The following is a 12,634-nucleotide window of genomic DNA, read 5'->3' as shown; positions in this document are numbered from 1 at the left end:
ACCAGGTCTTTGGCCATGTAACTTGATCACCTCTCTTATCTTTTAAACTAATTGTACATTCCCAAAAATTACATCATCAAACCAGTAACATTTTGTGTTTGCCAACACTCCATAACGAATCACAATGCAAGTCAAAACGAGCAGGCATTCGAACAGTTTTTTCTCTGTAATTCTTGATCAGCGAACCTACTATTTTCTGCCTTGTACCATTGTTGAGACACACCCTCACATCCTGCTAGTCTAATCAGTATTAGTATTAGTAATATATTTTGTAGACTATCGGATGATTGGTCACTTGAAACTCCTCCCTTAACACAGTTGTCATTGCACTGGTCTATCACGGGAACCGCAAACAGGTAAGGGCACTCTGTACAAACTTTACCCAATGTGGGGCGTTGACACACACTTATCTCTTACCTGTTCTCAATGAAGAGGACTTTACATCTAACGCATCTGTGACTCTTCTCAGGAATAGTCCCTATCAACAGAAATGTCTCCTGTTCTTTGTTCTTGTCACTTTGTTGTTCTTTGTTCTGAATGCCGTACCAGGGCAGCACCGACTGCCAGATAAAATTCCTTGTGTGTTTTTACACACTTGGCCAAAAAAGCTGATTCTGATAGGCCATGCTAGCAATGTAGCTGCTATTCATAGTGACCAGTGGATTTTTTTGATATGGGCAATATGGGCAGGCCCCCAGGGTGGCATTCAGAGGGCGGTGGCCCCCGACACGTTCCCCGCTGACGGTTGGCCAGAGGTGTGCAATTGATGGTGGCATACACTTCGAACTGCTCTTTGGAAAGCAAACCAAAACCAAAACATCAACAGTGTCTGCTGCCCTCTTCTTACGTTGGTCCAAAGGTGTGGACCATAGTGGTTGAATGCAGCCTCTCCGTACATTTTTTGTTCTAGCCAGAGGAATAATTGAAAGGCAGGTGCCAGAGAAGCTCAGGATTGCGAGGATGATCAAAGCATATCAGATAGACACGATGGCCCAAGACTATTGGGACATTTGAAAACTAGTAAAAGAACCATAAAATTGATCCTAATAATGTGCTCCTACCCTTTGGTCTTCGTCAGCACACGAGCAGCTGAGTTCTGTGATAATTGTGCAAGAGAGAGAGTCTTGTTTGGAAGACCAGAGGGCAGGGTATTCATTGCTCTAGTCTCAACGACAGGAGATTAAAAAAAATATGCATTACCACCTCAGGGTTAGCCTGAGAAAGAAAATGGGGAACTCTAGCAGGATTTCTTAAAATGGTAGAAATATATTTCAGTTCCATTCTTCATGTGGGGAATAAAAAAATGACACTGTGATAGTTTAAAATCAGTGGCAGTAATTGAAATGTGAAAAGTGAGCAATCACGCAAGGCAGTATTCTCGGGACTGCATTTACAATTTCTTTAGCTTGCCTTCAGGAGCATTAACTATAAACTGTTGTGTCCTGGTTGAGCTCTCAATATTTCATCGCCCTATCTAAAATACGAGAAGGGTATTCAGGTTCTTTGTCATACTCCTCCTTTCATGCACCCTCATGGCCATAAATGACGAGTTGTCCAGAGTGACTCACATGTATTAAGCTGTAACCACAACAAAGGAGATTAAGAGTTGTGAAATGGTCTCTGCTCATGTCACAGTAACTATGCAGCAGATTTAATATAATCCACTTCTCTCAGATTATAGCAGGTCAAATCATAGAAAGCCTTGTGTGTTAACATCAGCCGGCATACATTTTGCCCTATTCTAAGATTTTCATGAATCATAAGAGCATTCTTGTGGAATTTGTGCTTTACTTTCTTTGGTAATTTGAAAACGAGAAAAGCAACACTGACACTCCAGAAAACTCAATTCTTGTGTTGGTCTGTTTGAAACCAGGCATCAGGATTGTGTCTGAGGTGCAGCCCGTCTGCCCTCATTTTGAGTTCGAACTGGAATACAGTTACAACACATATAGACAAAAAAAACATTAGCACTCACCACTGTGTCTCCAGTGGTAGCCACTGTCGCACGAGATACATTTGGCGTATGACAACAGACACACTGTCAATTGACAGAATATTTTTAAGACATAAAGATATTGGATTAACAGTCACGGAATAATGAGAATGTCTAGTAATCTGGCAATGACTAAACACTTTTTTGGCTTGTGCAAATGATGCACAGTCTCGAGCATTTAGGCCAGTATGAATGGCATATAGAGCAAGTCTAGTGCAATGACCATTGCGTCAGGTTTTCAAGCAATCTAGGCAGTTTAAAGTGACTAGTCGTTGATAGTGCAAGTGTTGCAGATGCTCCTCAGTCTATTATGCGAGTGGTGCAGATGCAACTAAGGTACGAGAGGCGAGTATTGGTCAACAACAGAAGTGCAGATGGTGCAGCATGGTGAAACTACGTACAAAAGTGAGTGCATGAGTATTGTACAGTATAATGGATAATAATAATTAGCAGTTCTGATTGTCACACTCAGATTTTGCTCTTTTTTGTGGTAGGCCCAAACCAGACTCTGATGGAGGTACACAGTACTGATTTGATGACCGCTGGGTAGAACTGTTTTAACAGCTCTCATGGCAGGCCGTGCTTCCTTAGGAGCCGCGGAAAATACCTCCTCTGATGGGCCTTTTTGCGGATGGAGTTTATGTTTGTCTCCCACTTCAAGTCCTTTGAGACTGTAATTCCCAGTAACTTGAATGTCTCGACAATAGACAATTGGACAGTGTGAGGGGCAGCTGTGGTGAAGGACGACTCCTGAAGTCCACAATCATCTCTACAGTCTAATGCGCTCAGCCCCAGGTTATGTTGGCGACACCAAAGCTCCAGCCTCTCTATTTCCTGTTAATACGCAGACTCGTCACTGTCTTTGATGAGCCCAATGACTGTGGTGTCATCTCGAAACTTCTCGAAAGAGTTGGACAGCTGGGTTCATTGAGCCAGAGTCGTTTGCAGTGAGCAAATGAGAAATAATTGATCAATAAAAGTACTGAAGTGTTTTTCTGATCTCATCAACTCCTTTGACTCCAAAGCAGGTCCTTATGCACAGGTGAAACCTCAGGCCAACATCTCTGTGTGGAAATGAGCTTCCAGCATTGTAGGAGTAGAGTACAGTGACAGTGAACCCCCAGAAAAAAAGCCACCGGATCCATACGATTCACAGAAATAGGCAATTTTGAGCGCAAAATGGTGTGCAAAGCCAACTGGCACAGACCAAGAGACGCAGCTCAATGTGACTGAACTGGATGATTGCAAATTGATTACAGTTATCGACTCAAACCTGCACACTTGTCAACTGACCCTCGCACACATAAAAACTGCTACCCCTGGTGCTCTTATCGGTTAGTAACGTTGTCAGGAACGACATACATGTATAGTGAGCTGTAGTATTTATGAAACCACAAACACCATGGCACACTTGTCAAGGAAGAAGCTAATTGCTTTGGTCGCGAAAGCTACAGTATATATTGATACAAAATATTAAAAAGGCGGGAAACTGGTGGGACTTAAAGGAGACAGTGTATCTATTTGAAAAGTCTGTTGCCAATGACAGCCCCAATTGTAACAGAGGAATGGTATTCCACAACCACTGGATCAGGAGCAGGGATGCACTGGACCCAAACTTCAGTTTGGGAATTCAGATGGAGATGCCCTGGTGCGCACTACCGAAGGCCACAATTTTCATTTTGTTCCTCCTGTCTTGCAAGAAAGTCCTGAATAATAACCAAAGAGCAGTGACCATGATTTAAGGTCCCATCTTTTTTGCAGTATCCACTCTATGCCTACCTGACATTGCCATAATTTTGGTACCTCTATCTGTTAGATCATTGCTGCTTCTTGCTCATTTCTCTTCCTTCTTCTCCAATGAGACAACCACATCTTCCTCCTCCACCTCCTCCTCCTCATTCTCTAAGACTAGAACCACCTCCTCCAAACCATTGTGGGGTAACACAGTTCCTCGATATCTTCTCTGCTAGTGAGCTTAACCCCTGAGGCTGCTGCTAATAATAATAAGCATCATCGTGATCATCATAAGAGGTTTTGCTCTTAATGCATAAAGGCAATCTGTGTAAGAAAATTCCATAAATACTATATGCACACCCTGTTGGAGGGTTTAAGCGTTCTTATGAATAGTCCTGAAATTCCCAATTGCCATCCCATGTGTGTGGGCCCCGCTCTCTAGGTCCACACACATTGTACAGAGCACTAAATAGTACAGTAGTGATGCTACTAGAGGGCACCATGACACCAGTATGGTTGCTTGCTCCAGGTTGTGTGGGGTGTGTATGCATCACTGGGCTGTTGATGGATTGTAGATTAGATCAGTGGTTGCTAAACCTTGTTGAGCCAAGGCACTTTTTCTTTTCTTTTTTGCAATATTTCTGGGCATAAGTCCAAACAAAAATATCAAAAGCATATAGACTGCAATTGTGATAATCTCATCTCAATTCAATTCCCCAATGAGAAATGTGGGCCTGTTTAGTTGAATACAAAGTTAATTTGTTGTATTCATGGATAGAAGTTGTCAAACTGGTTAAATTTTACCATCTGCCATCTAGTGGAAGAGCATGCAGTTGCTAATTGCTCTCCTTGTCAATGTACATTGCGGCCACAGATAGTTGAACAAAGACGTCATTGAAGTCAATTATTTTTGAGACCAAACACAGTAAATGAAGTTGCTAAAATTGGAATGAGTTTCCTGTGACGCACAAGAACTGAAATTGAATATGCAAAGGAGAACAGACAAGAAAACATTAGCGAGTGACTTTGGATCTTAATGATCTCCCTATGCGACGATTACATTCAATCTTGGTCCAACTGAATACAGTAACAATCATGCTGAAGTAAAGTGATTGCTACACGCCCATCTTATATTTTTGCATCTATTGGAGTCATTGAGATTTGGGTATATATTTCCTGATTTTAGGTTTGAAAGAGGAAACATAAAGCAATCCATCTTCTGTTTGCTTGAAGTTTTGAAATTTGCCACTTCCTTCAAGCTGTTAACAACCGATGCTAAGTTCATCCTCAGCGGTCATCTGAATGGCACCCAACACCCAAGTGGCCAGGTTGAGGTCAGGAACGTGCGCCTTCAGTATATCTGTCATTCTTACATTAGCTGCTTCCTGAAGTCAAAGTCAACAAAACTGCGTACAAGGAAACCGACGTTCATCGGTTACATGCAGTATGTTGTAGATGGCAATGTGCAACACGGTGCGGTTTCATCTGCTTACTACAAATGACTTTCCAAGTTGGTAGTGAAGAAATTCCTCCGCGAACATGACATCACTTAACTGCCAAAGAACATTTCACGAGTGGCATCTTTCGGTCCACTTCCCCATTTGCTCCAGACAAAAAGGTTAACGCTTTAAGGTTGCATTTAGTGTTCTCTTCTCTTGTAGCACCACACTCACAACATGGGAAATTTGGCAGCCAACGAGGGACTCTCCATCTTTGTCATTGTAAGAATGTTACCCTTTCTACAATCTGAACTCGTTGACTTAAGTCTACTGTATACTGATGTAAAAGATGCTAGTGTTACAAAGGTTTACGATATATATGTACGTAGGTTGTATATATGGTATTGTATTGTACTGTATATTGGCAGGGATTTGTGATGCAACAAAGTACACCGAGATAAATCCTTTCCAAATAATGTTTCGCTTTGATTTGTAGCTTGTAAAGCTCAATGGGTTCGAAGAAAATATATTTTTAAGGGGGAAGTGAAAATAAGCAACACTTCTCGTGTCATTGCACAAGTGCAAACACCCTCTTGGTGGTGTGATCAGAATCAACTGATCACATTCAAATTCAAACTCATGTTAAATGTGTGTCAGCACACAACTGCCACCATTTAAAGTGCCTCTGATTAAATCAAAATAAGGTTCAAATGTTCTAGTAAACTTTTCCTTTTTTTTTTTTTTGCTTTATATTAGATAGACTGAAGGTTTTCTGCTATCGGTTGGTTTCTTTCGGCTTGTCCCTTTCGGGGTCGCCACAGCGTGTCATCTCAGATGAACGCACATATGTTTGGCACAAGGGTTACAGGGAGTGCTGGAGCCTATCCCAGCTGTCAACGGGCAGGAGGCGGGGTACACCCTGAACTGGTTGCCAGCCAATCACGGGACACATCGAGACAAACAGCCACACTCACAATCATACCTAGGGGGAATTTAGAGTGTTCATCTAATGTTGCATGTTTTTGGGATGTGGGAGGAAACCAGAATGCCGGAGGAAAACCTACGCAGGCACGGGGAGAACATGCAAACTCCATACAGGCGGGGCCAGGATCGAATCCGGGTCCTCAGAACTGTGAGGCCAACGCTTTACCAGCTGAGCCACAGTGACGCCTGTACTGTTCCTAATTACACTTAAAAAAAAAATCATATATTTTATTTGTAACTGCCTTTTGTGGGCCTCAGAGGCATTGTACATCAATAAAACAACATTAAAGAGATTTATAAATAAATGAATTAAATACATATAATATATAAAAAATGTATAATGTAACTATAATCATATAATTAAATAATTAAATTAAATAAAATAAAGAAAAAAAATACAGGGCAGTGCAAGTAGTAGGCGAGATTGAACAGGTGGGTTTAAAGTTTGGAATTAAAAGTGGTGAAAGAGACTAAGTTGTACAGATCTGGTGGCAAAAAGAGTTCCAGAGCTGGGGAGCAAAGCGGTTGAGGGCTCTGCTGCCTGTGGTGCTGAGACCACCCGGTGGATGGACAAGGAGGACCTGAGGGGGTGAACGGCGATGTGGGGGAGGTAAAATAAATATGGAAACGGCCTTAAAGGTGAAAACGGACCGTTTGAAATCAATTCTGTATTTTACTGGGAGCCAGTGAAGTTGCTCAAGGGCAGGGGTGATGTCATGGAAAGAGGGGGGTTTTGGTGATGATACGAGCAGTGGCGTTTTGGAGCAGTTCGAGCTTATGGAGGGACTTTTGAAGGCGGTCAAAAAGGAGAGCGGTGCAGTAAACGAGAGGGGAGCTGACAAGGCTGTGAATAAGGACAGCGGCAGTTTTGGGGGCTAGGCAGGGGACAAGTTGGTTGATGTCACTCAGGTGAAAGTAAGTTGACTGAGTAATGATGGGAATATTGGAAAGATAGTGTGCTGGTGAGGATGAAACCCAGACTGAAGGGAAAACTTAAATTAAATCAGATGGCGAAGCTGTCAACTTCGGAAAATGTAGACTTCGTGCAACAAGCAGAACGCCTGTTGTGTTATTGTTTCATTTTATGAAGTTGGAAGCCACCCAGGTGTTAATTTCACATAAACAGGAGGTGAAGGAGGAGGGAGTAAGTGTCATGTTGAGTTGACAGGAGAGGTCCTGAACAGTTGGGTGTCATCCACAAAGCAGTAAAAGAGTATTCTGAATTTATGGAAACCCAGCACCAAAGCACAATCACATGCTTCTCTGTCCGTTTGGTGTCGTCTGTTGGTGTTTTTGTGTGTTGATTTTGTCCCCCAAATACCTTTTGAAATTAAGGGTAAAAAGTTCAACCTTGGTTTCAGGGGACCACAACACTTTTTCCCACACATTTGGGAGTTTTGGTCTGGTGAAATCTAGGAAATTATGAACAGTTCAGTGCCAACCCAAAACCTGCAGCCTCTTTCAAGAAAGGGGAAACATTCTCAGAAGAGCTTACTACAAACCACAAAACTTTATTTGGGGTTAATCAGCGACACTTTGAATGATGAAAGGTGTCTGGTGGCTCTGAACACAACCATATTATCTTAGCTTACACTCCTGGGGGGGGGGGGGGGGGGGTTAAATCAAGTGAGTTGTAAATGTTACTGGTCACATGAATGGTGGAACAAGTTTTGAACTTATTTATCCCTGTCTTTGTAAGACCAACCCGAAAAATAGCATTATAACTGGGATGTGCACAGTTTTAACCACCCCCCCCCCCCCCGAGTAACACAAGTATAGCATAAAACATGGAGCTTTGTGGTTGTCCTCAGGCAAAATAATCAAGTGTTGCCTCAAAAGGAAATTATCTGTAGCGAGACACACAAATGAACGCAGTCCAATTCATTAACAATATTGGAATGGAAAAACAGTGCTATCAGATGGACTGGAAATGCTTGTTCATGTTTGTTTCAGCTGGTTTGGCTCGGGATTAACGCCTTCCTCTTCGTCCATTTTTACATGGCCTTTCTGGTCGAAAAATGGTTCTACACACGTGTGCTGCTCGGGGTAAGTCCAAGTGCTTCAGCGCTTTAATATTTGTTCATTTTAGTATCACATCACATCTCTGATTTACAGTACTTGAACTTTATCAACACCATCCTTTCATTTTAAATGTAGTTCAAATGCAGTTGCTCTCTAAGAGAGATGTATGAAATCCAAGATGCAGAGTCGAATTTAGCACCGAAGGGTGACCACATGACACCATAAAAAAAACTAGATTGTGGATTTATTCCACAAGCAGGCATCAGACCATTTCCTGTTCGCTGCTGGTGTGATTTCACTGGAGGTAAATGGCGTCTGTGACTTGCAGCATGCTCTTTCATGGGCCCGGGCTCCAGCCGCCTGCCTCAACTTTAACTGCATGCTCATCCTGCTTCCCGTCTGCAGGAATCTACTCTCATTCATGCGTGGCTCCATCCAGGTAGCAAATATTCCAACTCTTTTCACCTTTTATGAATTTTTCTCCTAACTGAACAAGTGTTTAGTTCTGCAGCCGCACAGCCGCTCGGCAGCTGGACCGAAACATCACTTTCCACAAGCTGGTGGCATATATGATTGCCTTTCACACAGGTATTGCCTGTTCCAGATGTTAACATGATGTGCCACGTCACACCTATGACCTTGTCCTGACCTCAATTTTTAGCTGTGCATATCATTGCACATTTGTTCAACTTTGAGTATTTCATGGACGCTCAGCTAAACCGCAACAGCAGCCTCCTGCCCTTCGTTCTCTCTGAATTTGGCAATGACGACAATGCGTCCTTCCTCAACCCCATCAGGTCCAATGAAACGGTGGGTAAGACACATTTCACGAAAGGTGGTGACAAAAGCAGAGCGTTGTTTGCAAATGACGGGTTTTTTTTAGAACCCAACCATCGTCATGTTTACAACCATCGCTGGTGTGACAGGCGTGGTTATCACGCTGGCCCTCATCCTCATCATCACCTCATCCATGGAGGTCATCCGCCGATCGTACTTCGAGGTGTTCTGGTACACCCATCACCTTTTTGTCCTCTTCTTCATCGGGCTGGTATTCCACGGCTTTGGGTAGGAGAACGCAGACATCAAATAAATGTATTCTTTCTTCTGTTATGACGCACATCAATATTTGTGCTTTACCCCTTAGGCGGATAGTGCGAGGACAGACAGCCGCCAGTCTGACAACAAATGACCCACAGTTCTGTGCGGAGCAGTTTGAGCACTGGGGAAAAAATGGAACAGACTGTGCGGTTCCAGAGTTTGCTGGGAACCCACCAATGGTAAACCACTAAGGCTGCAGGCTTTAGGTGAAATTGCCTATGTCATGCTTTCATGTTGTATTTTTCCAGACTTGGAAGTGGATCGTAGGACCCATGATTCTTTACATATGTGAGAGGCTTGTTAGAATCTACCGATCTCACCAAAAAGTTGTCATTACTAAGGTGTGCACACATTAATAAGAAATGAAATGAAGAAAGTTGTGACGTTAGCAAAGTCAATCTGACAAAATGGTGCCCACAGGTGGTGATGCATCCCTCCAAAACTCTGGAGCTGCAGATGAAGAGGAAAGGTTTCCACATGGAGGTGGGCCAGTACGTCTTTATCCAGTGCCCATCTGTCTCCAGGATGGAGTGGCACCCTTTTACCCTGACCTCGGCCCCAGAGGAGGACTACTTCAGTGCCCACATTCGAATTGTTGGGGACTGGACTCAGGCGTTGTACGAAGCCTGTGGAGGAGACAAAACGGAACCTCAGGAGGCCTGGAAACTGCCAAAGTATGAAAACACTATCTTTTCTTGAAATTGTGTCTGATTATGTTTGATTGCAACAACCAGCAGTTGTTGGAGAAGGCTCATCTTCACTCAGGGAGGCCCATTGTGCCACTGTAATTGTTCCCAACTAAAGAGCGTTGCAGACGGAAGCGATGCCAACAAAATCATCAATAGGAATAATGTGATCAAAGCGGCATCAAATGGGTGTTGCGCTGCAATCCTAGTAGAAAATATCAAGCATTATTCTTTTTGGACAAGAAAACCCCAGTGATTTAAAAAGGCATAACACAATGACTCGTCTCTGAAAATCTTCCACAAAAAAAAAAAAAAAAAAAAAAACAAAGATTTAAGTATGTTGACAATTCAGCTACTTGGTAATGCTTTTAAGGAGTACATGGGTTCTTACAGGATGGCCATCGACGGGCCATTTGGCACTGCCAGTGAGGACGTGTTTCGATACGAAGTGGTCATGCTGGTGGGGGCCGGAATCGGGGTCACACCTTTTGCATCCATCCTCAAGTCTGTGTGGTACAAACGTATCCAGAACCGGGATGTCTTCACCAAAAAGGTAAGAATGCTCTCCAAGTCTACTAGATAAAATGATTTCACAGCTGCATGAGAACTTGAAGGTTTACAACCAGCATCACTGTTTGTGATGCTTTCTGGTTAAAATTCAGGCACAAGATATGAAATCAATTTATCATTGGGAAGTTAAGGAATTGGGATTGTTGACTACAATCATTTAGTCAACAGCATGAGACCAGACCTGGTGAACAAAATCATTTTTGTAGAGAAAATAAACCCAGATTATTTGCATCATTTGCTTTCCAGATCTACTTCTACTGGCTTTGTCCGGAGACACAGGCCTTTGAGTGGTTTGCGGACTTGCTCCAGTCGCTGGAGAGCCAAATGGCGGCGAAGAGTGTGACTGACTTCCTGAGCTACAACATCTACCTAACCCGATGGAAGGAGGCAGAGGTGTCTGATATAAAGCAGTTTTTCTGAACTTTCAAAGCAGAATAGTTCCTTATTCAATCATGTTGTTTATAGGCGGCCCACTTCTGGGTGCACCACGAGGCAGAGAATGACCCAATCACGGGACTCAAGCAGAAAACTCTTTATGGGAAGCCTAACTGGGACACTGAGTTTACCAGCATTGCGTCCAAGCATCCCGGGTGAGATCACATTTGCCTTGAGCAAAGTTATCTATCCGGACTCCGAGAAGGAGACTTTGCAATGAGCCACTTGAATTTGTGCTTTTACAGAACTAAAGTTGGGGTGTTTCTGTGTGGGCCACCACAGCTGGGCAAGTCTCTGGAGAAACAGTGTTTGTCACACTCAGAAGCAGATGTCAAGTTCATCTTTAACAAAGAAAACTTTTAACATGCAAATCGACACCTGGGTTTAAAGTCTTAAAGATGTGCTTTGACATGCCTGTGAATATTCTTATTCACCCTGGTTATTATAATAACGAGTCATTAAATCGATCTAAACTAGACTGGTTGTCTTAGAAGACGTTTCACCATTCATCCGAGCAACTACAGTTGTCCGACCTAGATAGAGTTGTTCTATCTAGCATTGGTGCTGAAGAAGGCTTCCCAGGAGAGAGGCTAAACCAGTACAGACAAGTTGGGATCAATTCAATGCCTTAAAAATGTACTCTTACATAGAGTAAAAACTATTACCTATCTTAAGAGTGAACTCCTCTAAGAAACTATGAGGAACAAGACTTTTTTTTTTTTTTTTTAATCTTAGTGAGCATGTAGGCAGAGTTGGCCTTGTTGTTAGGTATCACATACTTTTAAACACTGAAGAAAAAAAAAACCCTCACTCACATAATAGCTTTCTTCTACATATAATAAATGTCATTATTGTCTGTCTATTCAGTTTTGTTCATGCCAAATATGTAATTGCGCTTCCAAACAGTGACATCACTGCCAACAAACAGGATTCCTGCATAATCCAATCCAGGGGTCACCAAAATTTTTGAGGCTGAGGGCTACTTTGTGAGCACCGATCGTATGAAGGACTACATAGCCTGTTTACAGCAAACTTCCAAAATAAGAAAACTCCTTACACTTTACAAATATTGATATACTTGATACTAAACGTTATTTAAAAAATTCATTAATGCAAGACTCACGGGCACCTTAAGTGGTCCTCCCTGAGCGAATCTGTAGTGTTTTATAATTACTCATCTACAGTAAACGACAAGTAATTTGTCAACTATTTTAGCCTCTGAAGTGTCCTTTTTATTCTTTGCATTTCCTAAAATGCTTTGGGAACAGCTTTTTTTACCTTTCCAAGGAGAAATCTTGGAATTGCAGGTGTGTTCCCTGAAAATTCTGGACTTGGCTTTTAAGAATGCCATCAAGAGGAGCTAGCCTTTGGTCTCGGAGTCTTTAAGGAAAGGGACACAGAGTGAGCCTGATCTTTCTTGATTTCAATTTGAGGAAGCTCATGTCAAAACTCTGAGATCTGCCTTTACCAGATGTTTTGCAAATGTGCCATTGTTGCGCAAAAGCAGTGAAATCAACTTGGCGGTACTTTCCACGTTGACATTGTTCTGCTTTAGCGCTGCATCCATCGTTGGTTTCACAACCTCGCTTCTGTTTTTCCTCATTCAAATGCCTCTTTTCTACTCTCTTTACTCACTTATATCTCACCAGTCACCATCGATACAAAGTTCATCT

General features: G+C 42.5%; 1 protein-coding gene across 1 annotated transcript; it reads left to right on the top strand.

Annotated features, from left to right (window-relative positions):
- Positions 1–5,299: 5,299 nt before the first annotated feature.
- On the top strand, positions 5,300–11,439 carry LOC133507227 (cytochrome b-245 heavy chain). Its single transcript, XM_061832067.1, has 13 exons — positions 5,300–5,448; positions 8,104–8,196; positions 8,501–8,611; positions 8,676–8,760; positions 8,834–8,982; positions 9,056–9,237; positions 9,317–9,449; positions 9,519–9,611; positions 9,691–9,944; positions 10,350–10,509; positions 10,773–10,919; positions 10,992–11,116; positions 11,207–11,439. Exons 1-13 carry the CDS (start codon positions 5,404–5,406, stop codon positions 11,322–11,324), a joined length of 1,695 nt encoding a protein of 564 aa, XP_061688051.1. The 5' UTR covers positions 5,300–5,403; the 3' UTR covers positions 11,325–11,439.
- The last annotated feature ends 1,195 nt before the right edge of the window (positions 11,440–12,634 follow it).

This window comes from Syngnathoides biaculeatus, chromosome 2 (genome assembly GCF_019802595.1).
Source record: "Syngnathoides biaculeatus isolate LvHL_M chromosome 2, ASM1980259v1, whole genome shotgun sequence".
NCBI classification, from domain to species: Eukaryota; Metazoa; Chordata; class Actinopteri; order Syngnathiformes; family Syngnathidae; genus Syngnathoides; species Syngnathoides biaculeatus.
This window is presented reverse-complemented; position numbering and strand designations above follow the sequence as displayed.